The sequence below is a fragment of the Mobula hypostoma genome, chromosome 22, assembly GCF_963921235.1.
Source record: "Mobula hypostoma chromosome 22, sMobHyp1.1, whole genome shotgun sequence".
Classification (NCBI taxonomy): domain Eukaryota; kingdom Metazoa; phylum Chordata; class Chondrichthyes; order Myliobatiformes; family Myliobatidae; genus Mobula; species Mobula hypostoma.
The window spans coordinates 55,674,941-55,687,879 of NC_086118.1; the positions used below are offsets into that span (position 1 = coordinate 55,674,941).

Consider the following 12,939-nt stretch of genomic DNA (forward strand, 5'->3'; position numbering starts at 1 on the left):
GGAATGAGCTGCCGGCAACAATGGTGGAGGCGGATATGATAGGGTCTTTTAAGAGACTTTTAGATAGGTACATGGAGCTTAGAAAAATAGAGGGCTATGGGTAAGCCTAGTAGTTTCTAAGGTAGGGACATGTTTGGCACAACTTTGTGAGCCGAAGGGCCTGTATTGTGCTGTAGGTTTTCTATGTTTCTAAACCCTGAGCACACACAAAAAGTGCTAGGGGAGCTCAGCAGGTCAGGTAGTATCTGTGGAGGGAAATAAACAGCTGACTTTTTGGGCTGAGACACTTTATCACAATGGTTCCCATCCTGGAGTCCACGGACATCTCAGTTAATAGAAGGGGTCCATGGCATAGAGAAGGTTGGGAATCCTTGTATCAGGACTTCATTGGTCCTAATGAAGGGTCTTGACCTGAACGATCCATCATTTATTTCCTCCATAGATGCTGCCTGGCTTACTGAGTTCCTCCAGCATCTTGTGTGTTTCTGCTGAAATTCTTCTAATAGGAGTAACTAATCCTTGTCTGAGCATTGTTTGGAGAGAGGATTTGTTGGCATTATAGTTTTCACATTGAACCAAAGGAGGATGAGAGGTGACCTGATAGAGGTGTACAAGATGATAAAAGGCATAGATCAAGTGGACAGACAGGTGGTTTCCCAGGGCAGAAATGATCATTAATACAAGAGAACATAAATTTAAGGTGTTGAGAGGAAAGAATGGGTTAGTTTGCCAGAGGTAAGTTTTTTTTTACACAGAGAGTGGTAGATGCATGGACCACACAGCCAGGGGTGGTGGTGGTTGAGACAGATAGATTCGGGGCATTTAAGAGACTCTTAGATATGTACATGGATGACAGAAAAGTGAAGGTCTGTGTGGGAGGGAAGGGTTGAATTGATCTTGGTGTAGTTAAAAGTCAACGCAGCATCATGTACTGAAGGGCCGGTACTGTGCAGTACTGTTCTGTGTTATGTTTACTTCTTCTGTTTTTGGAACGAGTTAGGGGGTGTGTTATTTGTTATTTTGATTAAAATATCTATTATATGTGTTATAAGTTAATGTGCAACTTTCACTTTGCAAAATTCTTCAATAGGAATGTTACTAAAGTAAAGTGAAAATTTGCTAGACAGTGAGAATAGTGGAATCAGGCACTTTGGAGCTTGAGGCTCTTAGATGAATATGTGAATGTGCGGAGAATGGAGGGATATGGATGATACACAGGAGGAAAACATTTACTATAAATTGGCATCAAGATCAGCACAACATTGTGGGCTGAATGGCCTGTCCAGTTCTATAGATGCTGTAGTATAAACTGACCAAGTAACCAGGAGACCCATCTGTAATGATGCTTGCTTGATATCCAGTCACAAATGCTGGGACTCTGCCAATGTCCATTTTATATGTTAGAGCAGGTTTTTTTTTAGACTATGTATGAACATTCTGGAGCAAGCTATTCTGGAAAATGGCAGTCATGAGTTCACTTCACTGAAAATCACATTTATCAAAAATCTCTGACCTTCAGCTGCCTTTTTGCCAATAGAACATCTATTTAAAACCACAATAACATTCCACTTTGAACAGTGTGTATTTTTCTATGACAATGAATTTAAACTTCACCTATTTGTGAGAAGGATTGACCATTCTCTCTTCTTGAGTGCCATTTTGTGCTGGTTACATTGAGTGGATTCTAGTTCTTTCCTTTCCCCAATGACCTTAATTCACATTATTGATCGGCTGTTTTGAAACGGAAAGGTTCACAGTTGTCACAGACTTGATGGACCAAAGGTCCTGTTTCCAAACTGTAGGACTCCATGAGTAAATTTATATGGTGTCCCTGCATTCCCCAGCACCTAATCTTCCCACCTGCAATGCGGGTGAACAGGAGTGAAGTTGGGGAGGAGTTAGAGCCTCAGATTCAGATTTATTTATCACATGTACTGTACATTGAAGTGAGTTGTATGCCTTACACATCCAAAGATGTGCTGGGGGCAGCCCGCAAGTGTCACCACACATTCCGGCACCAACACAGGATGCCCACAATATTCAGCAGAACAACATGAGCAACAAGAACAGAACAAAACAAGACAAAAACAGCAAAACAAGACCCTTTCACATCCCCTCGCAGACACAGACAGCCTCTTGGCTTCCAATCCACGGCCTCAGACTCTGTCTTGCAGATCTTGGGCCTCCAACCTCCAGTCCCCAGCTCAGACTCATACACTGGACCTTCGGGCCTCCGTCTCCAGACTTGCCAACTTCGGTCTCTGACCTTCTCTACATATCCTGACCAAAATATGAATCAGCTATCCTGTTAACTGTTTGAACTACATTTACACCAGCCCAAGTAGCACAGCAGGGAGGATCTGACTTGAAGAAAAGGGATTATATAAATTGGTGAATTGAGGCCTATAGTTCTGAAAGGTACTGCAATATTTAAACTTTGGATCGAGTAATGCTTTTGAGGCACAACTGATTTGGGATTTGAAAAAATATAAGTAAGGATCATTATATTCCTTTGTGATTATAAGTAGTTGATTAATTCATGGTTCAAAGAAGAAATTGTTATTGATGCTCTTCTATATAATCTGTGTTCTGTTTCATGTTCCACACGCAGTAATTTATCTACAGACAAATATCTGCTGCCTGCCCTGCTGCGTGTGTGTGTGTGTGTGTGTGTGTGTGTGTGTGTGTGTGTGCGCGCGCACGCGCGCGCAACAGAGAGAGAGATGCTTTGGAATTCCAGTGTCTGCAGATTCTCTTGTGTTTAAATATCTTCTGAGCTTGTTATGTTATTTCCCTGCCAGGTTTTGTGGGAAAATAAATTCACTCTCAAGTAGCATGAGACTCATGCTATTTTTGTAGGATTGTTCATTTCTTATTTTGATTGTAGTGAGGGAAGCGGATACAATTCAGAAATGTTTTGAAGATTTTAGAGTATTTCCTTTAATTTGGAGATTTTGGAAATAATTTATTCCATTTGTGATTTTTTTTTCCTGCTTTTCAAATACCAGACACAATCCATGTTGGCATTCTCTCAACGCAAACTTATGATTATGCTTATCCAGTCAATTTCACCACCTGACCACTTATAGCAATTACTTAGCTACTTTACAACAAAATTATTCTGACTGCTCCCTCCACCCTGATCCTTTAACAAAAATATATCTTCTGTTTACTATCTCTGTCGACATATTTTTATCAAATCACCTTCTTATTATTTTGTATTGGAAATGGCTTTCTTCACAGTCCCGAAGTCCATTCATGTAGGTGAACCCTTTTGACCCTAATGCCATCCTAATTAATATCTCTGAATTTTCTCATTGGCTTAGGCACTTTCAAAACTGTGGTGCTCAGATTTGATTATTCCACCTGAGGCCCAACTTAAGTTATGACAGAAGTGTAACATTCATTTTTGCACTTCATTAACAAAGTTAATTATCGTGTCTTTTTTGAACATCATACCTTGTCACCTATGAAGGTGTGGACCCCACATCTACCTTCCTAGTTCAAGATCTTAATTGTTGCCATTTTTCAACCAAAGTACAATCTGTCTGACTGTTTATTTATGAATTGTATCCACCTTTTATCCTTTCCCCATGCTGCCAATGATCCTTTGCAGCTTTCTCTGATTTAACATAGAAGATAAAATCTTACAGCACAGTATGGTCCCTTCGACAACAATGTTGTGCCAGTCTTTTCAACCACTGTATGATCAATTTAACCCACATTACCCTCCATTTTTCTTAAGCGTTAAAGAGCATCTTAAATGTCCCTAATGTATCTGCCTCTACAATTACTCCTGGCAGGCCATCACTCTGCCTAAAACAAAAAGAGCTACCCCTGACATTCTCCTATACTTTCCTCTAAACACCTTAAAGTCATGCTGTTTCATAATTGATTTGGTTTTGTTTGCAGATTTTAACACACCAATTCTAGATATGTATTCAAACCATTGGTGGCCACAGTAACCAGAAATGGGCCTCCTTGAATACCATTACCCAGTTCCAAATTCCTCTGCTCTCCTTTCTGAATAATCTTTATTTTGTTTTCTTTTACCCTAACTCAGTCCACCTCTCTAATTTCATTTTCCACCATGTTAGGGCTTTCCATGTGGTACATTGTTGAAGCTTTTGATGAAGTTCATGTGCATAATATCATTTACCTTTTTCCCATAAAAGTACTAATTTCTACTTTAATTGGGCTACTATCAATTAAAATACAAACACAAGAAACCAAATTGTGGTTGAATGTAATACTTAAGGGCATTTTAGAGGCACATTTTAACTCTTCCCCCACCCACCTTTTTATTCTGGCATCTTCCCCCTTCCTTCTCAGTCCTGAAGAAGGGTCTTGGACCGAAATGTTGACTGTTTATTCCTTTCCATAGATGCTGCCTGGCCTGCTGAGTTCTTCCAGCATTTTGTGTGTGTTGCTTTAGATTTCCAGCATCTGCAGACTTTCTCATGTTTGTGATACAGTAATGCAAAATCTACTTTGTTCCACATGACACAGGAGTTACTGCTAGATCATGTGGTTAGACTGTCTATAAACCAGTTTCACTATGATGCACAAACACACATGATATAACAATTTGGCCAGCAAGCTATCAACAACTGCTATTGTGCTTGGTTAAAGTTGTTCTTATTTGGAACAATCCTTTTGAATATGCCATTGTTTGGATTGATACATCATAGTATATCAGAGACAGGGTAAAGCAGGTAGATGCAATTAGCTTTATTTGTCACATATACATCAAAACAGTGAAATGTGTTATTTGTGTCAACAGCCAACACAGTCAGAGGATGTGCTCAGGGCAATCCGCAAATGTCGCCATGTTTCCAGCAGCAACATAGCATCTCCACAACTTACTACCCCTTAAGTCTTTGGAATATGGGAGGAAACTGGAGCACCTGGAGGAAACCCACTTAGTCATGGGGAGAACGTACAAACTCTTTACATACAGCAGTGGGGAATTAGTGGTGCTGTAAAGCAATATGCTACCCACGATGCTACCCTGCCACCCACGGAGAGGTTGCATTAATTTGTCCATCCATAGTGTTCTTTTACATGAGTGGGAACATGAAGATAAACTTCTGAGTTTCTAAATGCAGGTTTTGGTACTTGGGTCCATTTACAGAGTAGGGTCATTGAGGTTGGTGCTGGCTTAGTAAACTAATGATAACAGCAGTGAGATTACTAAGAATGATGTCAGAGCACTTAGTGCAGCAGGTGTACAGAAAGCCCAGGCACATACAGTACTGGTCAAGAGGATTAGGCACATATATGCAGTATCGCTAAGACTTTTGTACAGTTCTCTACATTGGTTAAAATAGGAAGGTTGTTGGGAAACAGAAATAAGAGTACCTAGCTTTGTATTAACTCAGAAATATTAAGTGTTTGGTAACTGGAAACAATATATATAACAATATGTACAGTACTGAGCAAAAGTCTTGGGCACCCTAGTTTAAATTTGCCTCAAAAAACCCAGATGTATTACATTCATTCACTTGTGTTTGATTTTTAATTGATTTTGGCCAAATTTAAGCAGGAAATAGTACTTTTAAAAATAAAAATTATATTTAATGATTCTAGTGTAAATGAAAAGCAAAAATCCTAATGAGTTGAATTGATCACTAAGAGCATTTACTCTGATATGTAATCATTGTTGTATATTGATTCCCAACTCTCTAAACATCAGCAGAGCTCTTCCTTCAGATGACTGATTGTATCAGGCTCTGACTATTGAATGCCTGGACTGTATCCTAACAATGACCTGTTGAGATCATAGTGTTCTTCATCCAGTGTGATATAATAGACCCTTGATGTATTTAGTAGATGTACTGTTCTGCTGGATAGGATTTTAACTTGGTTATTACTGCATAATGCCTGTTACTGAATTTCTTTCTTTATCTTTGTTTAACTATGTTCTGAGTAACTTCCCCACACTGAGAAAATTAGTGTTTTATGTACTTCATTGAGCATCTTCACTCTGCCCACCACAAAAGGCATGTTTTCTCTGTGGCCTCCCATTTCAATTCTATTCCCCATGTCGGTCCATAGCCTTCTCTCCTGCCACAAGGAGACCACTTTCAGGTTGATAAAGTATTCTGTCTGGGTAGCCTTCAACCTGATGGCATGAGCGTCAACTTCTAACTTCCACTAATTTCTCCCCCCTCCCCTTCCCTCTTTTTCTGTTACCCATTCTGGTTCCTCCTTAACCCCTTCTCTTCACCTACCCATTGCCTCCCTTTGGTTCCCTTCCTCCTTCCCTTGGTTCCCCTCCTCCTTCCCTTTCTTCCATTGTCTACTGTCCTCTCCTATCAGATTCTTTCTTCTTCAACCTTTTATTTCTTCCACCTATCACCTCCCAGCTTCTTTCTTCATTCCCCTCTCCCCTGCCCATTCACCTTCTCCCTCACCTGGTTTCACCTGCCAGATGATACTCTTTCACTTCCCCCGTCTAATTCTAGGTTCTTCCACCTTTCCTTTCCATAGATGCTGCCTGACCTTCATCAGGGTCTCACCCTGAAACATGGACTGTTTACTCTTTTTCGTAGATGCTGCCTGGCCTGCTGAGTTCCTCCAGCATTTTGTGTGTATTGCTTTGGATTTCCAGCATCTGATGGATTTTCTCTTGTTTGTGAGTTCCTCCAGAATTTGTTTTTGTTCTTCTGTTCACCTACTTGCTTGCCTTCCCTCACCTGATTTAATCTCGCTCTAGGTTGCAGTTAGAATAAAACCTGAGTTTATATTACACCTTTTCTTCATGGCGGCATCACTGTTTCTGCTTTATCAGTGTTCAAAGCACATTCAGCAGTTAATCCCTGGCTGAGAGCAAAACTGTGTACGTGTTAACATGTATATGCACATACTCCTTGCGTATGGCGGGAGTGGTGGCTTTGGACCTGTACTCACTGGATTAGATAAATGTGGGAAATCTTAGTGGAACCAATCGAATATTAAAAGACCTAGATGGAGTCGACACGGAGAGGATGTTTCTTCTAGTGGGGGAGTCAAGGACCAGAGGACACAGCCTTAGAATAGAATGATGTCCCTTTAGAAAAGAGATGAGGAAGAATTTCTTTAGCCAGGTGGTGGTGAATCTGTGGAATTCATTGCCCCAGACAGCTGTGGAGGCCAAGTAATTGGGTATATTTAAAGCAGTTTTTAAAAAATATATATAGTATTTCGGTTTTTGCACGTTTTTTAATCTATTCAATATACGTAATTGATTTACTTGTTTATTTATTATTATTTTTATTTTATTTATTTTCTCTGTCTCTGCTAGATTATGTATTGCATTGAACTGCTGCTGCTTAGTTAACAAATTTCACATCACATGCCGGTGATAATAAACCTGATTCTGATTCTGATAATTTCTCAATTAGTAAAGGTGCCAAAGGTTCCGGGAAAAAGGCAGGGGAATGGGGTTGAGGGGGATAATAAATTAGCCATGATGGATTGCTAGAGCAGATTTAATGGGCCGCGTGGCACAACTCTGCTCCTATGTCTATGGTCTTGTGTTATCCACAATAATACTGAGGTAATCAGTAATTAGTCTGTGATCAGTGAGTGGGCAGAATTTTGACTGAGATACTGAAGTTCAAGTTTATTGTTATTCAACCATATACATGCATACCGCCAAATGAAACAATGTTCCTCCAGACCAAGGTGCACAACACAGTATATATAACACACACACAAAACTCGAAATAATATTACCACAAATAAATTAACAAATAATAATGTGAATTTATGACACAAATTAAAAAGTAAACAGTATACCGTTACTGGTGCTTTCTTGTGAAGAGACCTGGGCAGTGGCGGAGAGTTCAGTAGTGTAATGACCTGGGAGAAGAAGCTGTTTCCTATCCTAATGCTACGGTACCTCCTAACTGATGGTGGGAGTCAGAAATTGCTGGACGATTGTACCCTGCATACTCGGCACTCCTGATAAATATCTCTGATGGGTGGAAGAGAGACCCCAATGATCCTCCCAGCAGTCCTATGTAAGGATTTTATCATGACACCCAAAGCTGCTATCTGAACTGTGAAAAGATGGGTGAATTCTTCCTCCTCATCTGATTATTCTGTTGTATGGCATTGCAAGAGGATTTGTGCCCTGCAGGCAAAAATAATGCTGAAATAAACTAAACTCTCTTGTCATTTGTGTTACCCTGAGTACAATTTTATATTTACGGCACTGAATTTTCCATGAATTGTAAGTATATTTCCTTTTACTAACATCGTTTAGTAAAAATGTATTAGTAAAAGCATCCATTCTGAATAATTTCCTGGATATGGGAAAGGATCTGGAGATTTGTAATTTCTATGATTTTTTTTTAAGTTCCTGCCTCAAGATCAAGTATGTTGGATATTCTAGATCATTTAATAATTTTCCTTAGTCTTTTTGTGTCTTCTTGCAATTTGTGATTTTGAGGAAACTCACCTTTCTCTTTGTCCTTTGCAGATCCTGTGCTTCAAGTGCCTATTCATCTAACCGAGTAAGTTTCTGGTGTTGTATGTTCACATCTAATATGCAAAGTATAGACTATCACTAGGGATGGAATTATGAATCATTGTTCTGCCATTTCTTGGTTCACCCTGTTGAAGATCTAAGCAAACGACAGGTTGTGATGAAATGTCTCAGTCCAGAATGTTGACACTTCGCTCCTCTCCATGGATGCTGCCTGACCTGCTGAGTCTCTCTGGTATTTTGTGTGTGTTACTCTGGATTTCCAGCATCACAGAATCTTGTGTGTTTATGAACTCTACTTGTGAAGTCTCCTCCCTTATCCTCAGTTCTTCTCTGAATTTCATTCCTCTCTGTAATTTTGTGATGTGGGTGTGACAGGACGGCCAGTAATTATCCCAAGAGATTGATGATGGGCATCCTATCTTTTCACTGCAATTTAACTTCATTTTAGTAGTTACAAGACCACTTCAAAGGTCAACTAAGAATGAACAACACAGAGTTTAAGCTGCAATGTATTGATATTTCTCCCTAAAGAGCCAAATAAGTTTACACAAATTACTAGCAGTTTCATGGTTAAATTCTTTGGTTTATAAGGAACACCTATTAAATCTTGTCCTACAAAAGCCATCTTAAAAATCTATCCTTTTCAACTTCTTCAGAGCTTGTTTAATCTTGTTTCTGTGTTCTTTGCTGTGCAGGTACTTGAACAGCATTGCTCCATTGATATGTGTGCAGGAAACACATTTATCTGTGGCGTGGTTCAATAATATCAAATTTTCATTGAACAGGATCCCAGGCAATCTTGTGCTTTTCTAATCAGCAAAATGCACAACCTATTTTAATTTTGACCAATGCCCCTGAGAAATTTGCTAATAGCATTTCTCCAGTCAAGTGCAAATACCTCTTCACTGAAGAGCCCATTGCTGATGCCAGAGAATTCAGGCACAATAAATTGGCTGATGCAACATTTGTGACCTCCAATTGCCTGTAGGGTGTTGGAGCTAAACTATCCATAACTGCTCCTCAAATTATCTGCGAAAAGCATGGTGGTTTTGTAGACCGGCACGGATTATTGTGTTTCAGAAGTTTGTTTTAATTCCAAACTTTTGACTATATAATAATAGTGTACAGTCTTGTTGCACCAGTATTGTCCATGAAAGCAGGATTCCCACATTCCTCTGCAGTATATACAGTATTATCACCTCAATGCTTGTGGCATACTCTTGAATATGGGAAGTTCAACACCTTTGGGGTTCTCGCGTTTAATTGTCATTCATTCTTTGGGACACTTCTCTGTTTTCGTGGATGTTTTGCAAAGAAAAGACATTTCAGGATGTATATTGTATACATTTCTCTGACATTAAACTTGACCTTTGAACCATATTGCACTTTTTGTTCTATGTGGTTTCTTCAGAATGACTATATGTGGAAAAGGTTGACATAATTTAACTGCAAGAAAGTGCTCCCTCTAAACTCTGCATTCTGTAATGTCAGCGTTACCACGCTAGGATCTTGCTACCTGTCTGTGTATGTGTGGTTATGGGACCCAGTCGAAGCGGGTCCCCACATTTTGGAATGCTGTTGCCAAGTGTTTGTTTTGTTTGTGCAGGCCGGCATTTCTTCCTGATCCAAATGATGGCAGCCTTTATACACTGGGAGGGAAGAACAATGAAGGACTGACTGTAAGTTCGTCCTTTCATAAGCCTCTATGATTTTGTGTGTCTGTCTAAAATTGTTTTTATATTCTGTAATAATGCACTTGAATTCCAATAAACTGTTGACCAGGTCTATTTATCATAACCTTCTTAGCTTAGAGAGTGCAAAGTGGATGATATCAGTGCTGGAAAATAAGAAATCTGTTTAATGTGCTCAGTATTTGGCTATAAATTGGCAAGAAGGAAAGTTGCTTTCTCACAGTCTTGTTGATATTATATAATGGTTTGAGATCTTTGTGAGGTAAATTAGGAGGATAGGATGTTCCCTCATAAAAAGTGAAGCGCTTTTTCCTGGCTCCTGAGGTAAATTGCCATGACCGGTATTTAGTATTCCAGTTATCACAGGAGTGTGGTCTAATGGGTACTTGGTTCACTGTTGTCACATATACTGGGATACAGTGAACATCTTTTCAATGTATGTGACAATCGTGTGTCTCCATGAAAGGCCTCAGCCTGAAACATCTACTGTTTATTCCCCTCCATAGATGCTGCCTGACCTGCCAAGTTCCTCCAGCATTTAGTGTATGTTGTTCAAGATTACCAGCATCTGCAGAATCTCTTGTGGTAGTGAAAATTATTGTCTTGTACACCATCCATACATATAATTTCAGTGAAATGCCATCAGATTTCTGAATGGGTCCATGGACTCAGGAACACTACCTCACTATTCCTTTCTGCACTATTTATTGATTTAATTTGTTATTGTTTTGCACTCTTTTGCTGCCACAAACATTTCTGATTATGTTTGAGTGTTTGATGGCTCTGGGCCTTGACTCACTGGAATTCAGAAGAATGAGGAGTGGCCTCATTGAAACCTATCGGATGACTGGATGTGGAGAGGGTGTTTCCTACGGTGAGAGAGTCTAAGTCCAGAGGGCACAGCCTCAGAATAGATGGGCGTCCTTTTAGAATGGAGATAAGAAGGCTTTTCTTTAGCCAGAGAGTGGTGAATCTGTGGAATTTGTTGCTACAGATGCCTGTGGAAGCCAGGCCATTGGGTATATTTAAGGCAGAGATTGTTAGGTTCTTGATTGGACATGGCATCAAAGGTTACGGGGAGAAGGCCGGGAACTGGGGTTAAGGAGCAGATAGAGAAAAAGGATCAGCCATGACTGAATGGCGGAGCAGACTCGGTGGGCCAGATGGCCTAATTCTGCTCCTATACCTTGTGATCTTAAAACAACAAATTTCATGACATATATCACAGATAATAAGCCTGATAGTGACAAGTACTAGGGAAAAGCAGGAACAGAAGGCAGAGCATAGCTATGGAGAAAGTGCAATGCTGGTAGACAAAGTGAAAGAGCTCTGACAGAATAGACTCTGAATTCAAGAGATCATCTTTAACATACAAGAGATCTGTTCAAGAATTTTATATTAACAGGATAGAAGTTGTCCTTGCGCCTGACAGTGTGTGTTTTGTATCTTCCACCCAAAGGAAGGAGATAGAAGGAAGGATGTCTAGGGTGCTTGTGGGTCTTTGGTTTATATTGGGTGCTTTCCTGATGTAGTGGGAAGTGTAGATTGTGTTCAAGAAGGAGAGGCTGGTTTCTGTGATGTGCTGAGCTGTGTCCACAACCCAACAGTGTGGGGCAGAGAGGTTGCCATACTAAGCCATACATACAGACATGTTTTCCATGCTGCAAGGGATATGCCAATTTCTTTAATATTCCAAGGTGTTGCTGTGAATCAGAATCAGGTTTAATATCGCCAGCGTATGTCATGAAACTTGTTTTACAGCAACAGTACATTACAAGAAATAGTAATTTAAAAACTACAAATTACAATAAGTATATGTTAAAAAAAAGTAGTGCAAAAAGAGAGGGGAAAATACTGAGGCAGTGTTCATGAGTTCAATGTCCATTCAGAAATCTGATGATAGAGGGAAAGAAGCTGTTCCTGAAATGTTGAGTGTGTGTCTTCAGGCTCCTGTACCACCACCTTGATGGTAGCAATGAGAAGAACGCGTGTCCTGGGTGATAGGGGGGGTCCTTATATGGATGCTGCCTTTTTGAGACATCACCTTTTGAAGGTGTCCTGGGTGTTGGGGAGGCTAGTGTCCATGATGGAGCTGGCAGAGTTTACAACTTTCTGCAGCTTTTCCCAATCCTGTGCAGTGGCCCCTCCATACCGGATGATGATGCAACCAGTTAGAATGCTCTCCATGGTGCCTCTGTAGAAATTGCCAAGTATCTTTGGTGATGTACCAATTCTTTTCAAACTCCTAATGAAATATAGCTGCTGTCATGTCTTCTTTGCAATTGCATCAGTATGTTGGGCCCAGGTTAGATCCTCAGAGATGTTGACACCCAGAAACTTGACACCATCTCCATTGTTGATCCCTCGATGAGTACTGGTGTGTGTTCTCTCGACTTCCCCTTCCTGAAATCCACAATCAATTCCTTGGTCTTACTGATGTTGAGTGCAAGGTTGTTGCTGTAACACCACTCAACCAACTGATCTATCTTGCTCCTGTTCCCCTCATTTACCATCTGAAATCCAACCAGCAATAGCTTTCTTGGCCCTGGTGTCTTCGAGATTGTACTAGGACAAACTGTTGGTGATGTTTACATCTAGGAGCTTGAAGCTTTCAACTCTCTTGAACTCAGCACCTTCAATATATAGAGGGATATGTGATCCACCCCTTTCTAAAATCCAGCTGTTTTGTTTTGCTGACACTGAAGGAAAGGCTGTTGTCATAGAACATAGAATAGTACAGCATAGTACAGGCCCTTCGGCTCACAATGTTGT

The 12,939-nt window shown here is 40.2% G+C and overlaps 1 protein-coding gene across 1 annotated transcript in view; it reads left to right on the top strand.

Moving 5' to 3' along the window:
* LOC134336423 (serine/threonine-protein kinase/endoribonuclease IRE1-like) overlaps positions 1-12,939 on the top strand; it is a 124,516-nt gene that overhangs the window by 47,852 nt on the left and 63,725 nt on the right. The window contains exons 3-4 of the mRNA XM_063030641.1: positions 8,468-8,501; positions 10,083-10,155. Of these exons, the coding sequence (XP_062886711.1) occupies positions 8,468-8,501; positions 10,083-10,155 (107 nt within the window). The remainder of the gene's footprint in view (positions 1-8,467; positions 8,502-10,082; positions 10,156-12,939) is intronic.